Raw genomic sequence first — 16,729 nt, 5'->3', positions numbered from 1 at the left:
TTAATGGTGCACTGTGGTGATCAGAAAGTAAAATGGTGCAAATTGACAGGACGTAAAATATAGACAGGAGAAGAAAAATGATGCGTTTTCTGCCTTTAATCGCTCTTATTTTCTCCTAAGGGAGGAGGAAAGAAAAAATCCATGAGAGCATGGCTGACTGGCTGCTATTTCCCAGACATCTAAAGCATACAGAACCAGGTGATCTGTATAGAATTCTCTTTAGTCCTAGTAAGATCACTTCATGGAAAAAAAATCCTTTTTCCCTAGTAACTGATGTAACCTTACAACATATGACAGAGCAGCTGGCAAACAGAATCAGAGTCAGAGCTGGATAAACCTCCTCTCTTCTGGTACATGTTGTAATACATGAATCCAAATCTCTGGGGGCTTTATTTTAAAACAGCATCTATAGGAAAGTGATAATGACATTAAAAAAATTCCTTAAGACAGATTCGTGGTTTGTATAGAGATTTTATTGCACCTAGATCTGGAAACATCCCCTTGTGGTTTAATTTAACCTTAATAAGGCAGTGACCATGTTAAAAAGGCTACCTGAGGAGTCCGACAGCGGCCGTCAGAGATGCTGGTATTACTGAGCCATATCCTGGACACAAGCAAGTAGGGGGTATAGGTCTGGCTCTGAACGTATTACTCCGAGATTAGGGTGTGTATTCTAACTCCATCTCATTGCTGTGTGTTACCTTTGAAATACCCAGTGCTTTGTGTGTGCTGTGCTGGAACGAAGTATCAGTACAATTAGGTATGCATAAAGAAGATGACTTGACATGCCCCTCAAATTCCTTTTCATGCTGTGCTCGTATGGGACACATGAATTATTTTGTATCCTCATTTAGGGTTACTAATGAGTGTTGACACCAGCTCCGGGTTTTATTCTCTCTCTTGTAAGTGACTATAACGCCTAATAATTATGCGCAGCAATTTAGCTCAGCTTGTAGCATTCTCATTGTTGGGTTTGAAGGCCCTGGGTCCAAGTGCTCTGCAAGGAACTGAGCTCATTCCCCTGCCACCTGCTGGGATGCTTCACAGCCTTCTAAGGAGGTATTAAAAATGAGTCCTTTCTACCTACCTCTGGTTACCATCTAGGAGGAGTTAACCCAGGATTCCTGCTGAGCCCATTCTCCCTGAATCATGAAGATTCTTATGTCCAAAAGTAAGGGAGAGCCACGGTGTGGAGACACAGGCTTGGTTCCTAGTCCACAGGGAGTCTGGGATGCCACTGTAGCAAGGGTCAGTCCTGCAGCCTACTGATCTGTGTTCTAAACTGAGGCTGTAGCCATTCCATGGCAGACAAGGCAGTGAGCTGTCACTAAGGTTTTATAGATCTTGGTCATCCGAACATCCCACCGCCTTAGGCATTGGTTAGGTGTGCTCCCAAGACTCTAGTGTAGGGGTGGGCAAACTTTTTGGGCCAAGGGCCACATCTGGGTGGGAAAATTGTATGCGGGGCCAGGGCAGGGGGTTGGGGTGTGGGAGGGAGTGCGGGGTGTGGGAGGCGGTGCGGTGTGCAGGAATGGGCTCAAGGCAAGGGATTGGGGCAAAGGAGGGGTGTGGAGTGTATGAGGGGGCTCAGGGAAGGGGATTCGGGTGCGGACTGTGGGAGGGAGCTCAGGGCAGGGGGTTGGGGTGCAGGGCGCAGTGTGGGCTCAGGGCAGAGAGTTGGGGTGCAGGAGGGGTGTGAGGTGCAGGTAGGGAGCTCAGGGCAGGGATTTGGGGTGCAGGAGGGATTCGGGGTGCAGGCTCCGGCCCGGCACTGCTTACCTAAAGTGGCTTCAGGATGGCAGCAGCGCGCACCGGGGCCAGGGCAGGCTCCCTGCCTGCCTGCCTGCCTGCCTTGGCCCCACGCTGTGCCGCTCTGGGAAGCAGCTGGCACCACGACGCTGTGCGGCCCCTGGGGGAAGGGGTGGGGGCCACAGGGCTTGGCGCACTGCCCTTGCCACGCCTCCAGGTACCTCCCCCGAAGCTCCCGTTGGCCACGGTTCCCTGTTCCTGGGAGGCGGTGCCTGGAGGCAAGGGAAACGCATGGAGCCCTTTCCCCTGCCCCCCGGGGCCCCAGGGACAGGGTGCCGGCCGCTTCTGAGAGTGGCGCGGGCCCTACGGCACCCAGGGGGCAATCCTGTGGCCCGGATCCAAAGCCCTGAGGGGCTGGATCCAGCCCGCGGGCTGTAGTTTGCCCACCCCTGCGCTAGTGAGTTGCAGTCACATTGGGCTCAGTGGGACATTAGCTGTTTGTGCATAAGATAAAAGGACTCTGGTATTAGATGATGGTAAACAGTGACCATATGTTGTTGGAGGGAAATGATGTAGAAGGTTTCCAGAAGTGGAGCAGAGCCCATAAATGGTATATAATCTTGGATGGAATTGTAATCAGTGTCCTGTATTTCTTGGGTGAAGTGGCAAGGTTCAGTTGGCAAGAATGGAAGAATGCAAAGATCAGTGAATGGAATATGCAAGTATCTTTTATTTGGCATGATCCTTGCATGTTCTTTGCATGTATGACTCTCTTTTGCCTTTAAGAGCAGGTTCCTTGGCCTGCTGCACTGAGGCCAATGGGCTGTCTGTCCTTTTGCAGGCGAAGAACACACACAATGCTATCTGTAAAATAGTTTTAGTCCTTGTAAGACCTCATTTGAATCTGTCTAACAGAGAAGTGCCAACTTGGGCCCCAGGCAGGAGAAATGCTGCCCCTTTCTGGCTAACGCACTTAAATTATAAATAGTTCACATAGGTGGAGTTTTGCAAGGTACTCATCTTACTAAGAGGCTAGAGGCCAAAGCACAAACAGCTAATTCAGCCTTCAGTAAGAGTCAAGGTGGGTGAGGTAATATCTTTTATTGGACCAACTTCTGTTGGTGAGAGAGACAAGCTTTTGTCCAGCACTTTGTATATGTGGTCACATCAGAGACAATCTCCAGATAAAATCATCTGGTTTGTGTAATTTTGCTTGCTTAAGCCTAGGGGAAAAAACTTGGAACCATGCGTTGCCAGAAGAAAGAGGAGGTGGTGGGGCCGGGAGGTAATTTCTATCCAAACCAGCTGTGAGCTAGCGCTGTGTATCATAAGGGATGCATGAATCAATAGATGGATCCTTCAACCAACAGTGGCATCTGCTGCCTCACAGAGGGCTTGTCTATGTGTACAGCACTGCACCACTTAGTGAAGAGGCTAGCTGTGCTGACAGGACAGCTTCTCCTGTCCGTGTAGTTAATCCACCTCCCCAGGGGATGGTAGCTCTGTCAGCGAGAGAAGGCCTCCCGTCAACATAGCGCCCTCTCCGCTGGGGGTTAGGTTGGTATACCTACAGTTCTCATGGGTCTGGATTTTCCACGCCCCGGAGCGGTGTAGTTATACCGACATACGTTGGTAGTGAAGCCCAAGCCAGAGGCTCAGTGGCCTCTGGTAATGCACAAACACTGACGTGCTTACTCCTTTATCCACAAACAATCCTTGTGTATTCTGAGTATTGATCCGTGTGTGGTTTGTGCATTTGGCATGAGGACTTGCAATCATCTGAAGGGCGCTGGCCCATTTAGAGTACAGGCTAGAGTCGAATAGCGTGGAGCTGGTGCTCAAAGCACTATGTTCTACTTACCAAACACTACTGCACATACTACAAAAAGGGCACCCGAGTGTAGTGTCTGGCCTCTACTGGGAATTGCTGGATGCGCCTGGCCCTTGTCATGTGACAGGAAGAGCTGGTTGAAATTGTTTTGAAATTTTTCCTTCTGAAATTTTCATGAAAACAAATGGGAAGGTTCTTTACCGGGATGCAGGGTGGCTGAAAATATTTTGAAATGTCAACAAAAATGTTGAGTTTTCCTTGGCATTTTCTAACCAGCTCCAGTGGCTCAGCTGGTAGCCCTGACCCAGTCAGGAGTCTGCATCCACCGACACTTATCCCAGGGGTCTCAGCTCTGCTTTGCTTACTCAAGATTTCCTTCACTCTCTCTCCCTGGGACTCATCTGGCCCCCGTTCTGTGGTACCTGAGCACCTCGCAGTCTTTAATGGATTTATGTTTCTCTACGAACAGCATGGGGCAATTTGGGGTGTAAATCTACCTTACACTGGCCTGCCAAGCTGGGGGGGGACCCCTCACTGTCTGGGGGGACCCCACTGCCACACACACAGTCCTCTAGTGCACTTTGAAATAGAGAAGATCCAAGTGTACTAGGGAACAGTGTGTGTGTGGCAGGCTGGTGTGAGGTAGATTTACACCTCAGCTTGCCCCACTCTAACTGTACAGACAAGCCGAAAGTGACTTGCCCAGGGTAACGCAGACAGTCTGAGGCAGAGCAGAGAATTGAACCAGGGTCCCCCACGTCCAAGACAGCATCCTGATCAAAGAGACCATCCTTCCTCCCTCACTTGTACTAATCTACCAGGGACTTCAGTAATGACTGCAGATCCAGGCCCTTTCACTCACGGTGCTTGGGCTACAGCCATGTGAGATGTGTCTCTTTCAAAGGAAATGAAGCCAGTGAAATTTTACCCGGATCCCACCATCCTTACTGGAATTAACGATCATTTTAGCCAGAGTGAACTCAATTTCCTCCCACACATGCACCTAGGGAATGAAGAGGAAATGGAGAGCAGTTTATGGGGAGACTCATCCCAGCTCTGTTTTACAGCAGGTGAGGGACATGGGAGGAGTGTTGTGTGGGGACTGGATTATTGAATCCCCCAGTTGTGCTAATGGAAGCCCATCATGGAGTCTTTCCCTGAGATCTCCTCCTCTTTACCTTTGCACTTTTCCTTGGCACCGGTGTATGTGAAGTTCAGCTAGTGGACTATTTGAATTTAGGCTACTCTGCTTGTGGGACTTTGTGTTCCCAGGAGCCAGTGATGGAGCAAAAGGCCATAGTGTGAGCTCTGCAGGACCATGTTAAAAGGATCTGGGTAGCTGAATCTTGCCTGGGTTCTGTGGCAAACAAAACTGGGCCCCAACTGCAGCAATCTTAATCTTTGCTACATGGAGTAAGTCCTCAGCAGCGTAAAATTGTTTGTCAATTTTGATGGTCCTCAGCTTTTCCTGAGAAGTATTAAACAAAACCAGACCAGTTTTTAGGTCCTTGTGGCAACTGATTGATTATGGTGTTTTGCTTCACACATGCTTCAGGGGGCTGGTCCAGTTTCAGCATTCCTGATTGTACCAAGCAGAATCTTGATTAAACTAATGGCCAAGGGATGGCAGCCCAGAAAGTGTGAAGACAGCACAATGGTTTGAATGCCCTCTGGAGCCAAATTCAGCTTGGCTCTGGGTTTTTTGAAGGCCCTGGGCTGGTGAGGAAAGAATGCCTGGAGACTCTGTCATCCCCAGAGCCTAAGAGCCCAGTGCAGGCTGCTGGTTTTCTGGAAGAAGAAGCAGTTGTGTGGATCTGCCTACAGATTAAAGATAGTGGGGACTTGTATTAATGTAGCAGAGCCTTCTGATCAGTGACTTTTTATAGTGCCCTACAGTGCTGAGGAATAGGAGCTTTTGATGGAGCTGGATTCTGAACAGAACCAAGACACTTAGCCATTACAAAAAGAGAGAAGGGTACCTGAAAACTGGCACAGGTAGTACTTAGCTACACTTTGGAAATGTACAGTACATGAACATTCAAATCCCATGAGGGCTGTTTGGAACTGAATGTTTCCTTTGACTCCTACTCTCTTTCGTGCGCCTTGTGTTCTTATCCCATCTCCTCTTTCTGTCATTAGTGCCATTAATACCACCCTCATTGTTCTTCTTTGTTCTGTTACTTGTCTGTCTTCCTTTTGTCTAATGCACAGTGAATGTAAAATAAAAATAGATGCATTCAGGATCAATCCGGTGTGTAACCCGTGAGAAACACCAAAAAGGGCAAAGTTATTCCCAACAGATGTGACGTATTAAAATAGTGCAGCAATATAATTTGCAAAAAATATAACGTTTTGTTTTTTTCATGCTTAGGAATATAGTATAGCTGGGCCTTTTTAAAAAAAAAAAAAAAAAGTAAACACCCCCCACAAAAATCTCATTACATAATATTCTTTGATGCCTAACATCCAATACACAGTAAATAGTATGTTGATCAGGATATTAAGAGACACATGGCCAAGTTCTACCCCAGATAATTGCATACAGCTCCATTGATCTTGATAGCATATCTTTGAATTTGGCCCATTATAATGATTGGTTTTGTCTGTTTTATGTTAGTTTCCTTTAACAGGTCTGTACCCCTCAGCCCTCTCCATTCCCCCGGTAACCCTTATGGTATAATTGATGTTTGTCTCATTCGTTATGATGCTTTTACTCTGTGTCTGTAGGCCACATGCAGAAGATTTCAGTATGGATTCCTCACTTTCACAGTAAGTTTGCAGCTGCATGAATTGCATGAGTTTCTTGGCCATGCAAGAGCTGTGTTTAAGAAACCCGGGGTTTTGATCCCCTTTTCATGTGTGCCTTTCACTCCCCTTAATATTACTGGGGATTTGACGTGAACGTTGACTGGACACTAAGCCACCCAAAACAGGACTTCTCTCTGCCCTCAACTGCCAATGCTTTGTGTTCCCACACAACTGAACCTATGCCATTTCCAGGTTATGAAAATATACAAATAGAAAAGAAATGGATGATGTGGTTTTCCTTGTGACTCGTGGCTGCACGTTCTTTGCTCAGTCAAGTGTTTATGGTAATAGCTACTGCACGCAGCAATGGTCAGTTTTAATTTTAACAGCTTGTAATGGATTATTCTGCTTTTAATAGAGTCTTTGTGAACCTGACGACAATAGCTGCTGCGCTCTCATGACTGAATCTATGCAGGTATTTCATGTGAATGCACCAAACTTAAAGAGACGCTGAATGTAATACTAGGGGCCAAATCCTGCTTAGTGCTGAAGACCAAGGATGAAACTTACCCGTGGGCAAAAAGTCAGCACAAGGCTCATGTATTGCTTAAGTCCTTTGCTGAGTATCCACAACTCACAATGAAGTCAAAATCAGGTCACAAGAATTCTATGTCACTTCTATGCCACTTTACTGGGCAAGGGTGGGACTGCTGATGTCTGTGGCTCTTTTGTTGACATTCCTGTAATGAGATCAAGGAAGACATCGGACATGCCTGTCTCCAAACTCACGTCTAGGCAGCATTATTAATTGACAGCCCCACACTGTAAATTCCCTACTCCTTCCATTCCACATGGTACCGATTTCACAGTGTCATTTGTTTTTGTGGTGAGAATGGTTCCTTTATAACTAACTGTTGGTACTGCGGTAGCACATAGGAGCTAGCACCCTATTGTGCTAGGTGCAGTACAAACAGAACAAAAAGATGGTCCCGGCCCCAAGAGCTTACAGTCTAAGTTTTTATCTTTATTATATAGAAGAAACACTTTAAGAGTAACAAGTTATATCCTCAACAAAGCCTAAATCCAAATCTATAGCTTTTCCTTTGCTCTAGGAAACCAGGCATGAGTATGTGGTCAGTTATCAGTGTCTGTAGTGGGTATTTTCAAAGGCATCCTGCAATATTAATTACATCCAGACTTTTCAATGGTATTTACAAAAGGTGAAGCATTTCCCATGTCTCGGTCAAACTGGCATTCTAACATAGAAGCTATTTGCTATTAATGAAGCTTGCACATGCTCAAAAATATTCCAGTAAACTGTACAGGCGTAGATACCATGGTGGTGGGTGACCTTATAAAAACTTAGATAGATGGGCCATTGAGTTAGAGTCCAATGAGACCTTGAAGTGAGGTCCGTTCTGCCTTTCCAGGTGGAAATGACAGGTCCCCTCCTAAGAGTTTTTTCCAAGAAGAGTAACCCTGAATTCTGGCAAGCATTCTTTTCCTTTTCTAAAAAGTATGCAATGGCCAAAACTATGCGTGATGAATTCCTAAATGTATAACATCTTCCTTGTTCTCAGCCAGTGCTCTGCCTATAACTGACTTATTACTTTGTAAATGCTTTGGAATACTGAGCACACGCGAGTCAATGTAGAACATCAAAATCTTCTGCTTAGTACCACTGGTTTACATTTATTTGATCATCTAATAGCCTTTGATCTCTTGGTTCACAGAAATTTACTCTTTCCTCTGAAGTACTGCAGAACTCCCGGGCGTTTGCCAAAACCTAATTATTCATTGTGCTAGATGGCTGGAGCCATCGTTGGATTTAGGAAAAAATCTAAAGGGAGTTAGCTGGGAAAATGAAAGGAAAGCTACTTTCAAACTCTGCACCAAAGCTGTCAATTATGAGGCTCAGGAGGTTTGGAGTTTAAAGGAGCAATTTCTGCTCCCTGAGCACCCCTCCAAAAGTCTCTTCCTCCCTCCCCCCCCAAAAATCACTTAATAAAAGGCATTTTTATAGCGTTATAGCTTTCTTTATAATAAGATTCTGCCCACAAGCAGCCTACAGATGCAACAAAACAATGAAGGCTAGTTATTTAATCACGTTATGTTGTTTCTTTAAACTAACTGGATTTGATATTGGCCAATATACACTGATCTTTTTGCTTGTGCAGAAGGGGAGCAAATACCAATTGCAACCGATTAGGAGAGGGTGGCACTTCTGCAGACTGTAGAATGTGTTTTTGCCAACCAGTAGCCTGGGGGTGAAATCCTGGCTCTATTGAGGTCCATGGGCATTTTGTCAGCATTTCACCCTATAGAATTTTAGGATTATTTATTATTATGATGTTCATTCATCTGTTTTGCGGTGGTACGTAGGAGCCCCAGTCATAGACCAGGATCCCACTGTGCTAGGCGCTGTACAAACACAGAATAAAAAGACTGTCTCAACTCCCAAAGAGTTTACAATCCAAGTAACATAAGGAATATACACTAGTGAGGGAACTGAGCTCACCATGAAGAGCTGGATGCAGACCCACAGCCCAGTTAGGGGCTTTTGGTTAGGCCAGGGTTGGAACTGCAGAGTTTGCCTCTGTATTTGAGCTTCCTGAAAGGACAGGCTCTTTGGATTCAGTTTTTTGGATTAAGACTGACTCTAGTATAAATATAATAAGCACTCACTGTCTTTCGCTGCGTGATGCCTGGGAGCTAGCGATAGTACTTGTATGGTTGCCATTATTGGAGTGTCTGAGCTCCTCACAACCTTTATTGTATTGCTCCTCACAAGGCCCTGTGGGGTCGGGCAGTGCTGTTAGCCCTATTGTACAGATAGGGAGATGAGGCCCAGAGAGATTATGGATAACATTTTTCAAAAGCACCTGAATGATTTATGAGCCTCAGCCCTATTTTCAAAAGCAATGTAGGGATTCAAGAGCCAAATTCCCCTTGACTTCCAGTAGGCTCCTAAATTGCCTGTGTCACTTTTTAAAACGGGGCTTAGGCTCATAAGTGTTTTTGAAGATGTCACGCTCAGTGACTTGCCTCAGGTCGCATGTGGAGCAGAGAACTGAGCTCACCTCCTAGAACCCCAGGCTGGTACCCTCACCGGGGAACCGTCCCCTCCGAAAGCTCTCTTCTGAAGCCCCACTTGTAGCATGTCTGTTACCATGAGGAGCTGTGTTCTTTGGGCTGAATGAGCTGATTTGGGCTTGGATACTTGCATCAGCCTTAAGTTTCCTTTTAGTTCAGTTTGCAGTGTGCGTGTGTGTCTGTTTAAATGCATCCCAGAGATTCAGTGGAGAGACTGCTGCAGTGAGAAATGTTGTGGGCTCTTTATAAAAAGAAAAGGAGGACTTGTGGCACCTTAGAGACTAACCAATTTATTTGAGCATAAGCTTTATGTTATGGGCTCTTTATGGAACTCCTCTAGGAGTCGAGACATTCAGAGCTGACGGGAAGGGCTTTGGTCTGGGAAATGTCCATCAGTGTATTTGCTAGGTGAAAAGGTTCATTGAGAGAGAGAATATAGCCAGGGATTCTGAGTTCCTCACAGACTCCATTCTCTGCAGGCTCACTGGTGAGCAGAGAAAACCCAGGCATCGCACCTGTTTCAATTATTTTTAAAATTGCAAAGTGCAGCCACCGGCACTACAGAAAGAGGGGTGTGAAGTGTCACACTCTGGGGCTTCAGGGAGTGAAAAGTCTTGTGCACCAAGGACCTGATCTAGCAGAACAACGTAGTCTGCAACAACTTGAACCACAGCAAGTTCATGGGCCTCCTGAGCTAGGCAGGACCCACACAGAGCTTAGGAGGCATGGAGTAATTTGTATGATCTCTCCCTGTGTGCCCCCAGGTCCCCCTGAATCTGCACTCTCTGGCTGCACAGCCAGCATGGGGGGGGGGGGCAAGGGCAATGGATATAGGCCTGATCCGGCAAACCCTTCATCGTGGAAGTAAGCCCATGGATTTCATTACAGTGACTTCAATGGGGCTGTTTGTGTGAGTGAGGACTGCTCATGAGAATCTGCTTACAGGGTCAGGTCCTTGTATTTCTCCTTGATGGCTCCTATGGCCTTCAAGGGGGGTATAGTGAAGGCAGGTAAGGCAGCATTCTGCTGCCTCCAGATACCAAGGCTGAATGTATTTCTGACACAGGGGAGGGTGCGTCGGCTGCTGAATGGGGTGCAGGGATGGGCTCAGGAGAGTTGGGTTCTATTCCCCACTTTGCCAGTGATGATGGTGAGCAAATCACTCCCCTCTCTGGGACTGTCTCCTCTCCCGACCCTTGGGTATTTAGATTTTAAACTCATTGGAACAGAGACTGTCTCTGGTTACAGAATTGTACAGCTCCAAGCACAATGGGACTCTCATCTTGGTTGGGTCCTCTAGGTGCTACCATAATATACCTCATAAAAACGTATCCTATGTCCCACTGCTTCTGTCAGTTTGCCCTTTAAATTTTTTTTTCAGTGACGCTTTATTTGAAGCTGTACCATAGCGAGTTGATGTAATTTCATTGAAGCACATAGCCTCCGTTATTTCAATAATTGTTCAATTACTGCTTATTTAAAGTGTGGGCAGTCTGCAACAGTGTTTTAAGCTTTGGCAAGCTCCCAGGTTTGAAGGCTTCTTTTTTTTTTTTCTTTTAAGTCTTAAAATGTGGATTTGGAAAGGCTTGTTTAACAAAAGACTCTGAAGGTGGGATTGCGTGGGCTTGTGCGTCTGTCTGTCTTCCCCCTTACACTCCATTCCCTCTGGGTTAGTGTCTCTTGTTCTCAATTTCCCAGCTTGTCCTCCTCCAATCCTACATCTTGGCATAAGACTTGGCTTAGTTGGCTATGTCCCTGGCAATCCCCTTGTGGGTTCTGAACGTTTCAGCTTACGCCTTGTGCCTCTCCTCCTATCTCTGTACTGTCTTTCTCCCTTCCTGTTCTGCTATGGGATGGTATAATGAAACTGCCGATCTGTGACGGCTAGCAGCCAATATCTCCAGTTCAGTGTCTTGGCTTGGTGCTTACATCCCAAAGATCACTGCTGTAGTTGACGCTCATTGGCATTTCCCATGGCTGCCTCCACCAAAGCCAAATAATAAATAGGCATGGAGACTATCTTTTCACTTCGGAGAAGGTCAAGGCAAGCTTGTCTACAGAGTGTTAGTGATGGGACGGGACCTCCGGTGATCGGCTGCCACGCTGGGGCCTTTCACAAACATAAACACGTGATATTTCTCGGAATGTTTTCTGTTTTCCCCTTTGAATTAGACTGCCAGTGCTAGGTGAACATACCTGCTCAGGTTGGAAGAATCCGATCCCAGCCGGAGTCTGAGATGCCTGAGGTTTCTGTCTTTCTTTGGCCCCCTGTTAGACTGGGATTATGAGGCCACTGCTTAGCAGTGACAGGATCAGATATAACATACCAGCTGCTCTGTTAGAGTTAGAGCATACGGATGATGCTGGGCTTCATGGAGGGTTATACTGACACTTGATAGAGCTGCTGCTGTTGGAGATGGATGTGCCGGCCATGACCAGATCGCTCCCTAATGGAGCTCTGTGGGATTGAGCTGCCTCTCTTGGGAAATGACACTAGAATCATAGAATATCAGGGTTGGAAGGGACCTCAGGAGGTCATCTAGTCCAACCCCCTGCTCAAAGCAGGACCAATCCCCAACTAAATCATCCCAGCCAGGGCTTTGTCAAGCCTGACCTTAAAAATATCTAAGGAAGGAGATTCCACCACCACCCTAGGTAACCCATTCCAGTGTTTCACCAATCCTCCTAGTGAAAAAGTTTTTCCTAATATCCAACCTAAACCTCCCCCACTGCGACTTGAGACCATTACTCCTCGTTCTGTCATCTGCTACCATTGAGAACAGTCTAGATCCATCCTCTTTGGAACCCCCTTTCAGGTAGTTGAAAGCAGCTATCAAATCCCCCCTCATTCTTCTCTTCCGCAGACTAAACAATCCCAGTTCCCTCAGCCTCTCCTCATAAGTCATGTGTTCCAGTCCCCTAATCATTTTTGTTCCCCTCCACTGGATGTTTTCCAATTTTTCCTTCTTGTAGTGTGGGGCCCAAAACTGGACACAGTACTCCAGATGAGGCCTCACCAATGTCAAATAGAGGGGAACAATCACGTCCCTCGATCTGCTGGCAATGCCCCTACTTATACATCCCAAAATGCCATTCGCCTTCTTGGCAACAAGGGCACACTGTTGACTCATACCCAGCTTCTCGTCCACTGTAACCCCTAGTTCCTTTTCTGCAGAACTGCTGCCGAGCCATTCGGTCCCTAGTCTGTAGCGGTGCATGGGATTCTTCCGTCCTAAGTGCAGGACTCTGCACTTGTCCTTGTTGAACCTCATCAGATTTCTTTTGGCCCAATCCTCTAATTTGTCTAGGGCCCTCTGTATCCTATCCCTACACTCCAGCGTATCTTCCTCTTCTCCCAGTTTAGTGTCATCTGCAAACTTGCTGAGAGTGCAATCCACACCATCCTCCAGATCATTTATGAAGATATTGAACAAAATATCGGCCCCAGGACTGACCCTTGGGGCACTCCACTTGATACCAGCTGCCAGCTAGACATGGAGCCATTGATCTCTACCCGTTGAGCCCGACAATCTAGCCAACTTTCTATCCACCTTTATAGTCCATTCATCCAGCCCATACTTCTTTAACTTGCTGGCAAGAATACTGTGGGAGACCGTGTCAAAAGCTTTGCTGAAGTCAAGGAACAACAAGTCCACTGCTTTCCCCTCATCCACAGAGCCAGCTATCTCGTCATAGAAGGCAATTAGATTAGTCAGGCATGACTTGCCCTTGCTGACTATTCCTTATCACTTTCCTCTCCTCTAAGTGCTTTAGAATTGATTCCTTGAGGACCTGCTCCATGATTTTTCCTGGGACTGAGGTGAGGCTGACTGGCCTGTAGTTCCCAGGATCCTCCTTCTTCCCTTTTTTAAAGATGGGCACTACATTAGCCTTTTTCCAGTCGTCCGGGACTTTCCCCGATCGCCATGAGTTTTCAAAGATAATGGCCAATGGCTCTGCAGTCACATCCACCAACTCCTTTAGCACTCTCGGATGCAGCGCATCCAGCCCCATGGACTTGTGCTCGTCCAGCTTTTCTAAATAGTCCCGAACCACTTCTTTCTCCACAGAGGGCTGGCCACCTACTCTCCATGCTGTGCTGTCCAGTGCAGTAGTCTGGGAGCTGACCTTGTTTGTGAAGACCGAGGCAAAAAAAGCATTGAGTACATTAGCTTTTTCCACATCCTCTGTCACTAGGTTGCCTCCCTCATTCAGTAAGGGGCCCACACTTTCCTTGGCTTTCTTCTTGTTGCCAACATACCTGAAGAAACCCTTCTTGTTACTCTTAACATCTCTTGCTAGCTGCAACTCCAGGTCACCTAGATCTGACCCTCTTTCTGCTCCATCCTTGTTTCCACCTAAAACAACCTGGCTCTATCCATAAAATGGCTTTTAGAAGGCATAAATTCCAGGGTTTGCAGTATTTACATTTTAGAACTGCGTGATTGCTGCTTGGCTTTGACTAACAGTGACCCAAGTAACAGGGTTGCAAGCTGTTGCTTTGCAGCATGGTGTAGATCAGGGGTTCTGAAACTGGGGGTCATGACCCCTCGGGGGTCGTGAGGTTATTTCGTGGGGGGTCACGAGCTGTCAGCCTTCCCCCCCTGAACCCTGCTTTGCCTCCAGAATTTATAATAATGTTAAATACATAAAAAGTGTTTTTAATTTATGAGGGGGGTTGCACTCAGAGGCTTGCTGTGTGAAAGGGGTCACCAGTAGAAAAGTTTGAGAACCACTGATGTAGGTAATATCAAGAAGCTGCCGTGCAGCTTCATGCTTGGTGGCACCATCTCATTTCAAACAAGCTCTCTGTTTTGGTCTGTAGTTGCAAACTCGAGGCTAGGCTTCCCTTACGTGTGCAACAAGTGCGTTGCTAAGCCTCAGCGTATACAGCAAGCAACTCACCTACTGAATGCAAGCAGCACAATCATTACAGCGAAAACAAACAGACCTAGTATATATCCAGGGAACAAACTTCAATCATGTGAAGAAACAAGAATAAAGCCATTTAAATAATGGTTAAGCTGCAGTGTACTGGGGCCCTCTTACACCAAGGGAATGGAGATCCTTTCATATGAAAGGAGACTGGAAGAGCTTGGCTTGTTTAGCCTAGCAAATCAAAGGATGAGAGCAGATATGATTGCTCTCTAGTCTCTCTCTATACATACATGGAGGGAGGAAGAAAGGCTGGAGAGTGGGGGGGAGGGGGGGGCTGTTGAAGCTAAAGGGCAATGTTGGCACAAGAACAAATGGGAATAAACTGGCCATGAGTAAATTTAGACTGGAAATCAGGTTTCTAACCATCAGAGGATTGGGGTTCTGGAATAGGCTCTCAGTAGAAGTGGGGGCAAGAAACCTAACTGGTTTTAGGGTGGAGCTTGATAAGTTTTAGAATTGGGTGATATGCTGGGATTGCCTGTGATAGCACAGGACTGGACTCAGTGCCACAGGAGAGCCCTTCCAGGCCTATGTCCCATGTTCCCACACACTCACAAAGGCTCATGTATCTCTGCTCCCCCTTTCTGGTTGGTTAACTAACCAACACAGTTCCCGGATTCACTGTGTTGCTAATATCAGAGGATGACAGTGGTAAGAGAATGGGATGATTTGTTGCAGAAAGATGTTGTGTGAGCTGCTAGTTGGTGGTGTGATTAAACAGCCATGTGCATATGAAAAAATGCTTGAACTAGAGAGGAAAATTTCAGTGTTTGCCAAATTGGGAGGGGGAAAAGAGTCTTTTAAGGTACAATAATGATTATTTGCATTTATTCCCTCTCACCTTCCAGTCAAGAACTGCAGAGAGCTTTACAAATATTAATTAAGCTTCACAATGCCCAGTGACAAAACTTCTCTGTAAAAGTGGGATAAAGTAACTTGCCCAAGGTAACACATAAAGTTGGTGACAGAGCCAGATCTCCTGAGTTCCAGTCCTGTGTTTTACACTCAACACCTTCTTTCCTCCTCTGAGAGTATTATAAAAATTGAATTTTGAAAACATCATAAACTAGGGATTAAATGAACCCCATTGCAGCTCCACTGGTTTTCTAGGAATGAATTTCCCCCTGTCTTTTTAAAAAGCATCTGGATGGCAGCAGTATCCAAGGCGAGCTGGCATTTTATTAACCCCACTCTTTTGATTGGTCAGTAGTTTTTGGAGCCTTCTAGGTTTTCAAAACATCCCCAGCTGTCATTGCAGTAAGGGAATCTGAGGAGGGTTGTGCTGTGCAGATCTGCCAGTCAGTCGTGGCGCAGGGCCTGAGGTGGGACGAGTTTGTAAGCAGACTTTCCAATCTGAAATATCCATGTAAGTCTCATGGAAATAAAAAATTCTGGATCTCATGTTTTTGCTGGAACAGTGCATCTTCTTTTTAACCCTCTCTTTCCCATCTCACCTGGGAGAGCTCTGCTGTGTAGCTTTATGTGCGGTGTCCTGCTATTGTTTGTGTTGCATATTAATTTGTGTTAACTTTTCAGCCCCATTTTTTCCTTAGGAAAGAGGGCTACGTTTTTTTGTTTCACCTTCTCCCGAAATATCTAGGGATGATACCGTTGTCATACAAGAGATCTGCAGAGATATGAAACTGCTTATTTTTCCTAGTTATCCAGACAGCTCCTTTTTAGTTCCTGAGATTGGAGCGGTGCTCATTTTTAGCTTGTGTTCTGTACTTGTTAGGATACGCAAATGTCTTTTGTTGGAAGCTCATCTTCTTGGAACAAATTGCCTGTGATCCTAGGTTAGTAAAGTACAAAAAAAAAAAAAACCCCCGAGAAAAGAAACCAAGCCTGTACTACGAAAATGAAGGTGTTCAGGCATTATGAAGTGCATAATGACAGTAATTACAGTACTTCCAAGCAATCGGCTTTTAACTAGGCTTGTTTTGATTATTATCAGAGTGGGTCAAAACAAGTCCAGCTAGGGTGGATCCAGGCTGGAAAGACTGGGGGAGATGCTGCAAGATTTCTCCCAGAAATAAAATCTCCATGGGTTCAGTTTCAAACTCTGCTTGGTCAACAAGAGAAAGTGAGTATCCAGATCTTTAGATTCATCTACATCGAAAAGCCATTGCATGGGTGGTAAACACTGTGGGTTTGCGATGGCAGGGAGACTGTCTAGTTTGAGGTTCATTAGGAGGTCTGTGTTGTGGGGTGCTTGTCCACATGATGCCCAGGTCAAGTTGATGATGTTGGATCCTGATTTACGTAGGAATTAAATTTGTCATTTTTTAAAAAAAATCTGTCTACAAGCCTTTGATAAATAATCAGTAAAGATAGAAAGGAGAGTCCAAGGACAAAATCCCATCCTGGTGG

General features: G+C 46.0%; 1 protein-coding gene across 8 annotated transcripts in view; it reads left to right on the top strand.

Annotated features, from left to right (window-relative positions):
* The window catches only part of KCNT1 (potassium sodium-activated channel subfamily T member 1), a 200,584-nt gene that overhangs the window by 95,331 nt on the left and 88,524 nt on the right, over window positions 1–16,729 (top strand). For 2 of the 8 annotated variants that reach the window (XM_074973569.1, XM_074973571.1), the window contains exon 2: window positions 6,308–6,349. The exons of the other annotated variants lie outside the window; for them this stretch is intronic. In XM_074973569.1, coding sequence (XP_074829670.1) covers window positions 6,308–6,349 — 42 coding nt within the window. The remainder of the gene's footprint in view (window positions 1–6,307; window positions 6,350–16,729) is intronic. 8 annotated transcript variants of the gene reach the window in all.

This window comes from Natator depressus, chromosome 16, assembly GCF_965152275.1.
Source record: "Natator depressus isolate rNatDep1 chromosome 16, rNatDep2.hap1, whole genome shotgun sequence".
In the NCBI taxonomy this organism is placed as follows: Eukaryota; Metazoa; Chordata; order Testudines; family Cheloniidae; genus Natator; species Natator depressus.
The sequence above is the reverse complement of the archived record's forward strand: the minus strand, read 5'-3'. Positions and strand labels throughout refer to the sequence as shown.